This window comes from Bombus pyrosoma, linkage group LG6 (genome assembly GCF_014825855.1).
Source record: "Bombus pyrosoma isolate SC7728 linkage group LG6, ASM1482585v1, whole genome shotgun sequence".
NCBI classification, from domain to species: Eukaryota; Metazoa; Arthropoda; class Insecta; order Hymenoptera; family Apidae; genus Bombus; species Bombus pyrosoma.
The window spans coordinates 1,716,475-1,729,986 of record NC_057775.1 but is presented as its reverse complement, the minus strand read 5'-3'; the positions used below and the strand labels follow the sequence as shown (position 1 = coordinate 1,729,986).

General features: G+C 35.2%; 1 protein-coding gene and 1 pseudogene across 1 annotated transcript in view; both read left to right on the top strand.

Moving 5' to 3' along the window:
* LOC122568774 (lachesin-like) overlaps positions 1 to 13,512 on the top strand; it is a 61,987-nt gene that overhangs the window by 43,424 nt on the left and 5,051 nt on the right. The window contains exons 7-9 of the mRNA XM_043728924.1: positions 3,348 to 3,471; positions 8,344 to 8,481; positions 8,599 to 8,718. Of these exons, the coding sequence (XP_043584859.1) occupies positions 3,348 to 3,471; positions 8,344 to 8,481; positions 8,599 to 8,718 (382 nt within the window). The remainder of the gene's footprint in view (positions 1 to 3,347; positions 3,472 to 8,343; positions 8,482 to 8,598; positions 8,719 to 13,512) is intronic.
* On the top strand, positions 1,527 to 2,110 carry LOC122568775 (annotated as a pseudogene).

Sequence of the window (13,512 nt, the reverse complement as noted above, 5' to 3'; positions counted from 1 at the left end):
CTAACTCGTCGTTGTACGGTAAAACATTCACTATTGTATCACCGAAGCTGTTGGATCAATTAAAGATATAATAACCTGTCAACCGCAGCGTTATTTCAATCAATCACCCTTATTATCCCACAAGAAATAAGGGATCGTACGATTCGTGGCGTCGATTGGTTAATCGTAACGGGAATTTACGACTCCCGTTGGCGCGCTTCTTCGAGATCGCGTCTCCCCGCGAACGTGCGAAAATACACTAATAGATACTGATAGTGGATAGCAATAAAAGTCGGATAGTAAGTTAATAGGTAGGAAAACACTTCGGTCACATTGGAAGTGTTTATCAACATAACGTCAATGGAGACAACGATCTACAGTGAGATCCGTTATAACGAGAGGTGATAAAGTGCACGCGTACCGAGCGAAAATTCAAAGTCGATTTTCTCGAAAACAAAGCCTCAAACGAAAAATTTTTATTCTATATTTTCGACTTATTTTTTCGCGTAAAATCACCCCCTTTCCGCTTGTACCACCAGTTACCAACCACCCTGTATAAGCAAACACAACTACTCAACGTCATAGGCTCGGTATCTAAAACTCTATTCGGAACTCTTGACGTAGAAGACCTAGAAATCATTAACAAAAATATCGACACATTGTTTGACTCCAATAACGAAGTAAAAGCGATCCTTAGTAACCAAACTGCACTTATCAGACACGTACTAGACGACACTAAGTCGAATCAACTCGAAAACCTTACCAACGATATGCGCAAAATTGAAAACCATAACGAGAGAAACAAAATATTGATCTCTTTACTAATTCAGATTGAATCTACCATATCGGTGCTCCATATTAACATCGACGAAATTTTTAACACTATCGTATTAGGAAAACAAGGAATTACAAACCCGCAAATTATAGAACCCAAACAATTCTTAACAACACTCGACCAAATAACAAACCAAAACTTTATGAGTAACTGTATCGAACCTTCAGTTCAAAACTTTCAACTAATTCTAGATTTAAGTAAACTGAAATTATGGACAAATGATAACAAATTTAGATATACGATAACTGTACCACTTTTAGAAGATAACGAGTGGAAAATAGCAAAAATTTATCCGATATCTTTCAAGCAAAACTCTGTATTTATCACACTTATAGTGGAAACTGTCTTAATACTAACCTACTCAGAACAATACACCTTTGTCGATAGCCACTACTTAAACAAATATTGTAAACGAACGGCAATCATCCACATTTGTAAAAGAACTCAACTAAGCCACAATAGAATCAATTCATCTGAATGTAGAATCGAATTAATTGATAATTAACAGACAGTCAAAACTTGCCCGACTTCTGTATTCAATTTGGAGGAATTGACATTCGTACCTTTACAGACTGAAAATCATTATATCATTATCCCTACGAAAAATATTCAGATCGACGTATTATGTAAAACACATAAAATCTTAGAAATCAAGCAACCGAGTTTAATTAGCATCAAAATTGGATGTATAATCACATACGACCGTAATATTATGAAAATAGGAGGAACACATAAAAATATTTCTTGCGAAATCAAAATTAAGAATAGTTCACACAGTTTCAAAGAAATAGACATCTCAACGCTAGAGGAAATATTAGAAACAGCTCCAAAGGTAACTTATAATTTTAATCCATATAAAGCCAACCTCGATACGTTACAAACACAAGTCAATAGCCTATAATTCGAACGACGTATAAATTCACTCAAAGAATATGGCATTTCAGCATTACAAATATTAGGATACGTAGCCCTAGGACTAGGACTAGGAACAGTATATATATTATACAAATGTAAACTTTTTGAATGTCTAATTCGAGTAATTCCTAAAAATGTATGTATCAAAATACTTTGCCCTACCGCTCACGTAAACAATATGCATCAAGCACCAACAACACCAATTCTTCCATCAGCCCGTGGGACGGATCATTCAAATCAGACGACCCACCAGAGCCATACGCTTCAACGGAGCAAAGCGAATCTAAGAAGGGGGGAATATCACACGCTCAAGAGGGCCACCCGCTCGGAAATAGTAATTAAATAGACGAAACATCCTGCATGCCACAGTTATCGAAATAATAACAAAAGTGGCAGAATAGCTACCTCTGATATACATCCCCTATGAATAACCCCTCTAAAGGGACTAAAACCCCATTATAAAAACCCTCCTAAATTAGCGCTCAATACCTTATTCCGCTGTAACACTTTGAATCGTCACTCTGTTGGATTTATATAATAAAATTTCCATCATCTTATACGAAGTTCAATTTCTTCACCTTATTCGTGAAACGTTCGAACTGCGACTTGAGATCACCGGCGATCTATCGGTTTAGTGATTTCTTGTGTCTCCGACGTGACACTCGTGATCGCGTCTCTCCGCGAACGGTCGTAATAGTTAGTATTGTTCGCTATGCACAGTGGGAAATTTACTGGTCTCTAAGATGGTGGGAAAATTTAATTTTATCGCATGACATATTTTTGCTGTAAAGTCTCGCAACACCGAAGCACTGTGCATTATAAATTCAAGCTACTTATAGTTTCCTTCAACACGGTTCATCTGGAATGACAAGCCTGCAATTTTATCGACAAAGAATTTAAAATACTTCAAAACGCAGTTTACCTATTAAAATAAAACAATTATTAGATTGTGAAACGTAGCGATAAAATTTATCGCTCAGTAACGAACAATATTCCATATGAAACTATAAATTTCTCTGGTTATTGAGTTTGCAAAAAAACGATTTTCAATGATAATTAACAACTGTGCCATATAATTTCATACAAAAATTTCATAAATTTTCATTTTATAATAGCTGACGTTATGACAATTTTGAAGTGAACCGAGACGCTCTCCGTCGCCCGAAAATTTGTCATTTTAGAATTAGATTATCGCCTTTGTTTTCCCTTTAATTATAAATTTTCGAAATTTCTCTATATAAATTATAATGTACGCTATGCATTTATCTGTGTGAATTTTTGTAGAATAAAATTTCAAATGAAAATGTAAGAATCAGAGGAATCCAAACAGAAAATAGTGTAATTTTTCGTAAATTATATGAGAAGAGTGATTGTAAAACATATAGCATTTTTAACCGTTCCTACTCGTTGAATACTTGGCTGATCTATCGAATAATCAATCTACCTTGCGAAATATCGAACAACATTTCAACAAATTCAGTTCAACAGTTCGCTCGAATAGTTTTCACGCACGAGCCTGTGACTTTAATTTTTCCAAACATTTATACGTGATCCGGTCTTATTGCGCGGCCGGTAATAACGAAGTCTCTTTATAATTTTGGTTCCATAACATGTACAGGTGAAGCTAACGTGTCGTGCAAGAGGCGTGCCTGCACCTAGCATATTGTGGCGCAGAGAAGACGGGAAGAACATTATAATTCGAAAACCATTTGCAGGAAACGTCTTGAACCAGAAGTCTCATGGTGAGATTTAATATAGATGACGCTTCAACCATTTCGCCGATATAACGTGGAGTATACAATTATATTTTCCTCGAACCTGATTCACTTTATATTTTAGTTTCCTTTGTTCATCGAGAACCGTTACTTCGCGATGGACTCACTCGAAACTGCCTACAAAGGACGTGTAACTTTCTAGAAATTGTTAAGTAACATTTTGTACAACGTCTTACGGAATCGATAGAAGTCTCGATTGTACGGGTCACGTTCACGATTTACTCACGAAATTGGTTTATCTTTATATACATAAGCACGTTCGTAGACAATTTCGAGATATCCACATCCTCGATTTATTACAAAACGTTGTACTGCTAGTATTATTTTATTATATAGTGTATTTTATAACTTGTATTATTTTCATAAGAGTATCACTGTAGAAACTGAAACACATACCTGCAACTGAATATCTATTTTCGAAAATATTGGGCTGTTCGGAAAGTTCGTTCCCATTTTCGGTAGGTAGCATTAGAGCAAGTCTGAGTATATCAGAAGAATTTCAGGCATTTTAAAAAAAAAGTTTGGTTAAGATATATTAATTTTTGTCAGTTTTATAGACTCTTAAATATGAAAGAAAACAAAGTGCATTATAGGCATTTGATGCTTGATGGAGAGGCAAAAATGCCATACAAGCAGCAAACAAAATATGCGCTATTTATGATAACAGTGCTATAGCTGAAAGAACTGTGCGGGAGTGGTTCGCTAAGTTTAAAGCTAGTGATTTCAACTTGGAAGATCGGGTACCCCCGGGTAGTCCCTCCACCATTGATGAAAATCAGAACAGAACACTAATCGAGAATAACCCACGACGAGTGAATTAGAAGAAATGTTAAAAATATCGAAATCCATCATCCACGAGCATTTTGTGAAGCTTGACTATGTAAAATGTTTTGATATATAGATTTCCCACGATTTAACGGAAAAGAATCTGATGATCCGCATTTCCATTTGTGACTCGTTCTATAAACGCAATGATGAGACATCATTTTTGAAGCAAGTAGTGACGGAGAATGAAAAATGGATTATTTACAATTACATTTTACATATTACATATTACATTTATATTACGAGCTTCTACCAAACAGCCAGATGATAAATTCGGGAAAGCATTGCTCGCAATTAGATGAATTAAAGATAGCAATTGAACAAAAATGTCCAGAATTAGCGAATCAGAAAGCGGTCGTGTTTCATCAGGACAATGCGCGACCTCACGTGTCTTTGACTACTCGACAAAAGCTGTTAAATCTTGGTTGAGATGTGTACCCCACCCGTATTCACCAAACATTGCACCCTCAGATTTTCACTTATTTAAGTCATTACAAAATTCCCTTGATGGCTAAAACTTTAACTTTTTGGTCGACATTAAGAATCATATTGAAAAGATTTTCGCCGAAATACCCTAGAGGTTTAGAGTAATGGGATATTTAAGTTGTGTAAAAGATGGAGAAGGGTTGTGAAACAAAATGGCACTTATATAATTCAGATGTAGATCAAAATTTAAATGTGCTACGTTTGAATTTTCTTTAAAAATCGGAACGAACTTTCCGGACAACCCGGATATTTTTGTCTTTACTTTATTCTATTTTGTCTTTATTTTATATTATATTCGCATGCATAATCCAGGTTCTGAATGGTTTAACTGCTCTAATTACTAATTGTAAAAGCAATCAAGATCGTGACTCGCATTAACATTCAGACACCATGGTATTCCAGATGTTATTGCTGTATATGCATCTACTGCACATTTGCGTCGAAATTAAACAAAAAATGTAAAAAAAAGAGAAGAGATTCTATTCATCTATTCTCTCAGAATAATCCACTTTTTAATAATATCACCGGTTATTCATACAACTGTATTACGTTCTTAAAACGTTGAGGTAGCGTGGCGTGGCATCAGAACACGCCGGTGAAACGATCAGTAGATAGCGGTCATAAAATTGCGGAATGTTTGATCGTGAAATGTCGCGTCGCATAGCATAGCATCGGTTGGAGTTATATTCCTCATTATCTTTTTACACTAATGTCGATGGTTCGACCTAAACGACGCATTTAGCATTCACTTCAGCATGGTGTTACTAATAGCAGGCGAATTATATCGAGGATGCTGTGGCAATGTATACGAGTGCAAACCTCGCGACGCGACACGTGCTAAGTGCAGTGGCCCCTAACTGCGCGCAAACGGGATAACTTATTGTTGGTCTACAATACCGATAATTATTGGGTATCGAGGGAGAAACGTTGCCAACCCAACTACGAGGTCTGCAACTTCATCTATTGTAAGATGTTACTTCAATTTCGTGTACGCGCCTATGAATAAACGGTAAGATAACGGGATGCTGATTTCAAACAAACTGATTATTTAGACTGCAGTGTTTATGCATCTATAGGAAATTTAAACGTGAATTATTTGATATTTTTCTTGTTTTCATCTTGATTCGAACATGAAATGTCATGTTATCGTGATGTCAGAAATCACTAATCAATGTCAGTAGTATACATCTTTCACAAAGAAGAACTTCAATTTTTTCACCATCTTTCACAAAATCTATTGAATATTTTATGATCTCTATCATATTTTAGATATGATTCTGTCGTAGGAGATGGAAATTATTTCCATCTCAACTCTCTATCTCTGACTACGAGAAATATCTGAGCAACATAAAATTTCAGATAGTTGAATAATAAAATATAATACATATTATGAAATCTGAATTATAAATGTTATATGCGATTAATTTATAAGAATATATAATATCGTCGTTCCAATAATAGCAATAATTTTTCACTTTTTTCAATCACTTTTTTCTTTGCCTTTAATCATATTATAATATCGTTATCTAAAAGATTCAATTATTTTTTATAACAATCTGCTTGGTATTTCTGATTTTTGTATCGAATACACTTAACGTTATTCATAGTTTCGAGGTTTCTTAAGTTATTTATTTTGTATTTCTATCTTTGACTAATCATTCACTTTCAATTTTGAGTTTGTTCAAGAAGTTGTGGTTTCCTGACAAATCGTGGATGTTATACTTTTGTAATTACCGATGTTATACCACGTAATACAGCTCACAGAGAGTGTAAGCGATGATTTATAATTTACAAACTCATTAATTAGCGATTTTCCTTGAAATGGCTAGCAAGCAGCACGACAATTTTGCGGAACTTACCTTTTTAGTTGCAATTTTCTCTACGAAAATTATATGTAACTTACTTGGTTTCCAACATTTATGTTAAAAAAAATAAAGAGAAAAAAATATTGATATTAGTCGTCTTAACGTACCGTAGAGTTGTAATGATATGATATTATTTAAGATTTGTAGATAAATTTCGATGTTATGAATTTGACGTTATGAGTTACAAAAAACATATTATAAAATGGTTAACTTGGATTCTCGCTACAAAATAACGTTTATTTTAGCGGAGAAATTTTATTATCGTAGTTAAATAGGGACTGCATCTTAAACGATATGATGCAACATTGTTTCCTTAATTAATCCTTACGAACAACAACTTAGGCAGAGGAGAGAAAGCACAGCCTCGAATACCTTCGTCAATTTTAATAATGAAAATTTCTGCTTAACGACTGCAGATTTTAATAGTATTGCAAACAGAGATTTCTATTCATCTCTAGGTAAAATCTTATGATTATTAATAAAACTGGAGGAACGTGCGATGCTGCAAGCAAACGATCCTACTATTTTCTGCTCTTATATAATTAAATGGGGAATTACGAGTTCCGTGAACCAATACCTTAAATGTATCTCGAAATTTTAAGAAAATCGATATTTTCATAAGTTTGTGGCGAAACACATTAAGGATAGCGCGTTTCGGTGCAATATTGTCACTGGCACAGAGAAATAACAGGTGTAATAAATTGTATTAAAACGCTTACATTAGATATGTTTTTCCTGCCAATCTAAATATATTTTGGCATGATTAAAAAATACCCGAATATAGTGTTTGCTTTATATTATCTTGGAATTATTTCAACTATCGTATATTCAATCATATCTCAAATTTTAATATCAGAATATAAGGAACACATTGATAAATTTCTAATTATCATAGAAATTTATTCTAAAACTACAAATGATTGTGTTCAAAACTAATTAACAAACCGTAAGAACGATATTAGGTTTACAACGCAGTGTTAGGAATATATTTAAAGAAATTTTGTATACTTTTTGAACTTTCTTGTTTACGTTAAAATTAGCTCGATTCATAAGTTGTTAATGAAACAGTGGCACGGAGAATTTTGTTTCTTAACTTTTCTTTATTGCCTCACTTGTGTTAAAAAGATTATAAAAATTCAAGCTAAAGTTCGCTCAGAAACTCAACGTAACGATTCAATAGTTCCTGCCACTGTAGATTATAAATTATTAAACAATATACATATAATTGCTTGGTTATATAAAATTTCTTCTAGTTGCATAGAATTAAATGTAAATTCCCATATATTGAACAAGATAGATATCAAATACATATTAATAAAACACCAAATAATAATAATGAAAGAAATGATTCACAAGGTATCGTATATCCTTTATTGTTATGTATTGTGAAATACATTTTGCGTAACTTAATGTTTTTAAATTCTCCGTTGCACTTTGCATTTTCTGCAAATATGTATTGTAACCTATTTTTTGTTCAAACACATTTGTAGAATTAACTAACTTTGTTAAAAGTAAGAACACGTCTCTTACGAAAAATGAAGAAAATATTTATTTTGTTTTTGTACATGTATATGTACGTATAACTTATTTAATTGTATATATATAGTAGAAAATTTCGTAATATCGCATTAACAAAATCTTTATCGGTATTTATTTGGTTTAGTGACTTCAGTGAACGAGTACCACGGCGAAGAACTAAGACTGATGAAGATTTCGAGGAACGAAATGGGAGTTTATCTGTGTATCGCTATCAACGGTGTGCCACCGGCAGTCAGCAAACGTATTTCTATCAACGTCCATTGTGAGTAGTAATGACTATCCTGGCCGATAATAATTTACCAATCTTTAGCAAAACGAGCAAAGAAAAACATACTAGCATTTTACCTCTGTCAACCCTATTTGGGATTCTGTTTCACAGTTTCGCCGGTAATTCATGTGCCTAATCAACTGGTAGGTGCTCCTCTGGGTACGGATGTAGTCTTGGAATGTTTTGTCGAGGCTTCACCCAAGTCGATTAATTATTGGGTCAAGGATAACGGTAATATCTTTCTGCTGACTATATAGCATTGTAGTTTGATGCAACTTTGCAAAGATCTTCCCACATAGTATAATTTCATTTATGTAGCTTGTGCACAGCTCGTTGTTTCTTTTTGCGCTCTCTATCGCTTTGCATCGCTTTTCTAAGACACCCTTTCTGCTTACTTTCTACATTTTTAACTACAAACGTATAATAACCTTAATTTGTTCCTTTTTATTTCTTACAAGAAAAAGGAACCATTCCTTGAAAAATTCGGTGTAAACAATTTCTAGTATGATAATTCTTCTACTAAGATACAATATGTAGATTATTCGTGCAACATTTTAGTATGTTACATTCTTTTTATTGCTGAAAAGAAGAACAAGGATGCGGACCTAATTCGCTATTTTTAATAGACTCGATATGATCATAAATATAAGCACGCATATTGGTAGAAAAGGCCAAAAGCGTTACATTGTCACATATACGTATGTACAAATAAAACTATATAGCAACGCATGGCGGTAAACGATAAAGGACAATATCTTGCTTGCCCCTATGATGTCGTGTGAGTCTTCTACGTTTTAACAAAGAGTTAGTCCTGTAATACTTGTACCGTAGACAAGGAAGTTGAGTACGACTTGGACTTTGGAAGAAAGCGCATTTTGTTATCCCGTTGACCGCGGATTCGTTATTGAACCTAGGATCATTGTCATATTTGCACTAGTCAATATCTTCTCTATTGCATAACAACAATTTCTAATCGCAACGAAGATTCGTTTCACGCCCCTAACCCCATATTATTTGATTATTTTAGTAGTTTCATCAAATCGAATTAGTATCATTTAGAACAATATTAAAATATTTCATAGCGCAACGATAATATCTACACGATAAATTATATTATACTTTATATGTACTTAAATTGGATAAAATCATTGATTGGTCGCTACAAAGTGATTATGGTAAAACAATACCAGATTAAATATTTAACGAAGTCTCGTAACGTGCGACTACATTCATTACTCATCAATGAATGTGAACGCTACGTACATATGTACGTATATACATTGTATCTAACATTTACTAAATTATGTTGAAACACTAGCCGAACATCTCATAGAACTCAGTGTTCTATATCGATCGGTTTACATACCTGATTTATTTTAAACAGGCAGAAAACTTCTAAGAAGCTAAAAGATGCTGTCTGTCAGAAACAAGAGATGGAATCAAAAAGATATTGCCACTTCGAAATTACTTCTCGAGAAAAAAGGATAACTTTGTTAATTAAAGAGATTAACTCGCACGATTAAAACGAATTGGCCAGTCAAGTTTTATGTGTTTCTTCTAAGGCGTGCCCACGTAGGAAGAAACAAAGAAACGCATCTCCTCTTTCCTTATAAGGTTTAACATTTCCGTGTAGAAGTTAGCAAAAAGGTACAGACAAACGCAGAAATGAAATACACTCGGTCGTTCGCAAATATATTCTCCGAGCAGTTCATAATCCTGTATAGGCGACATGCTTTCGCTTCAGCGCAATTCCTGCAGAATACTTCGTTCCAATGCATTCGTATGTAATTTTCAGCTTGTACGGAAAATCCAGTGGCCCTTTTTCTTTATCTTACTTATATATATATATATATATACATCTATATAAATATACACAGATGCCTGTGTGCGCGCGTACGTGCTTATATAGAGGTACATTTCAACTGTAATATGGAGACTCGGGGCGCGTTTAAAGAAGAGTCTAATGTTAGTAAAACTCAATATTTTAGTTACACCCAAGGACGTGTGATAGTCAGGCTAGCCGTGTCGGAGATGAAAGAACACAGGAGCCTCCCCTTTGGAATTTTGGGAAAATCCCTTAACATTTTAATCTAGATTCTACCATAGCTGTAATTAAGCAATTGTCGTTATTCAATCCGATTGTAGTTGTTCGAGATTTGTAAGATAATTACCAGATGTCGATACATCTCCACAGTACATATTCAGCTAGCCTGAGAAGCCGTTATAAATCTTAAGATTTAGTTAACTAAAGTCCTTCAAACAGACAAACAGTCTTTGTCCCAACTGAGGGAAGATAGGGGAAACCTATTTTTCTCATGAACGACGCTTCCCGCTAGCGACATTCCCTCAAGGACGGCTAGAATCCTTCTCTAACTATCAACATGGAAATTGACCAATTAATAGCAACGTCAATTTCCCTCACCTTCCGAACGAAGGCTTTCCTCGACGAATCCGATGATCTCGTGTCCTTAGACACACCCCATTATAGTTATCCTCTGTAGCATCATCGTGACGGAAAGTCATTCTCTCGTGCGATCTCATCGACGAGAAAGAGTAACGTCTTTACGATCAGTAAATGCTTCACGTTTTGTTAACAAAGAGTCAGACTTAGATTTTGAGGGAAACATTCTCTCGTAAGGCCTCATTACCGAGTTACATAGCTACGCTCGGTGGATCTTCTATGTTTTAACAAAGAGTTAGTCCAGTTCTGCCCGAGCAGCCGAGCTAAACAGACGTGTGAAACAGTGCTTCAGTGAAAGTGCGACAAGTGGGGAAAACAAAGGACTAACGACAGCGTCCATCGCCAATTGGTCGAGAATATAAAATGCAACAGCAAATACCAATAATAAAAATAACAAAGAAAGGCGAATCCTATTTCATAAACAAAACGACGGATTTAATAAATCTAAATCAAACGATAAACGATGATCAAGACTGCTCAGCTACAAACGAAATAGAAATGGATACTATACAAAAGAGCGACGAGATGAAAAACATCAACAATAAACCATCACACCATGATGAAAGCTGGAAGGTGGTAACTTCCAACAAAAAACGTAAAATAGCAGTAAACACAAACTCTAAGAGGGTTCCAGAAACAGAAAAACAGCAATGGCTACAAGAAATCACCCTCCGAAACTCCTTCAGCGCACTGCCAGAAGAGAAAGAAACAAATACAGACGAAAAACCAATTACCCGCATCGCCAAGCCTCCACCAATTTACCATCCAATAGATGCTCACATAATAGACCCCCTCATCGAATTGCTAAACAACACAGCAGGAAATGAAAACTATAGCATAAAACAACTAAAACAGGACCAAGTAAAAGTACAAACTAACAACCCAGAATCATTTAGAAAAGTGACAAAAGCACTAAAGGAAAAAAACGCTGGGTATCACACTTACCAGCTCAAAACAGAAAAAAGCTACAAAGCAGTAATAAGAGGATTACACCCCAAAACAAATACAAACAACATATGTGATGAATTAGCTAAAATGGCACACCATGTAAGATCAATAAGCAATATAACCAGTTATGATACCAAGCAACCATTACCTCTATTTATAATCGAACTAGAACCCAAAAACAATAATAAAGAAATATTCTAAATTAAAAAGGTTCTAAACACAATAATAACAGTGGAGCCACCTAGACACAAAAAAGACATACCACAATGCGTACGGTGTCAGCAATTTGGACACACAAAAAACTACTGCAATAGAAACCCGGCCTGTGTCAAATGCGCAGAAAGGCACCTAACAATGAACTGCCCATACATGGGAAAAATTAATGAAGTAAAATGCTTCAATTGTAACGGAAACCATCCAGCTAGCTACAAAGGTTGCATAGTCAGAAAACAGCTGCAACGTAAACTGTTTCCGCCGCTTAGAAACAGGACATACAATATCAATCACACACAACAGGACACCACAGAAACTGTAACAACACCGAATGTACAGCATGTAACGAACACTAACCAAAATAACACCAACGCCATTGATAGGCGAAGCTACGCGCAAGTAACCAACCAATCAGCACCCATAGACAATCAAAATCAGAACAACAGCAACAATGACGCTACAGAAATCAAGGAACTGCTCAAGCAATCCATCAAAAACACCGAAATGCTAACAAAAATGATTAGCGAGCAAAACGCAGTTCTCAGACAGCAAACACAACAGATCACAGTTATGCTACAATTACTTACAAACATGTTAAGCAAAAAACAAAAACGGACACGCTAAAAATAGCGGCCTGGAACTCAAACGGCCTACACCATAGGGCCCTAGAAACTAAAATATTCCTGTACAACAACAATATCGACACACTACTGGTTTCAGAAACACACTTCACTACAAAAAGCTACATGAAAATACCGTACTACACTATATATGATACCGCACACCCCTCAGGAAAAGCACACGGAGGGACCGCAGTGATAATAAAAAACGACATAAAACACTATTTACACAGCCAAGTCAGGAAGGAATATATCCAAGCAACCACCGTTACAGTACAAACTAGCACCAATCATTTTCAGTTGTCAGCAATATATGTACCGCCGCGACGCAAAATTACAACACAAATGTGGGAAGAGTACTTCCAACACTTAGGGGACAAGTTTATTGCAGCGGGGGACTATAACTCAAAGCACACACTATGGGGATCAAGAATTACTTCACCTCGAGGAAGAACCCTGGAAAAACACATTAGAAACCATAACCTCAATATATTATCCACAGGAAGACCGACATACTGGCCGACAGACCTGAGCAAAATACCTGACCTACTCGATTTTGCAGTTACAAAGGGACTAAACGTAAGTAAGCTAAAAATAGCACCCAGTCTAGAGCTTAACTCCGATCATACACCCATAATAATTACTTACAGAAACAAACCAATAATTTATAACAATCCAGATACACTATGCAATAAAACCACCAAGTGGCAATCATTTAAAGAAATAATCGAGAGTAAGATCAACTGCAACATCCCATTAAAAACACCCGAACACATTGAACAA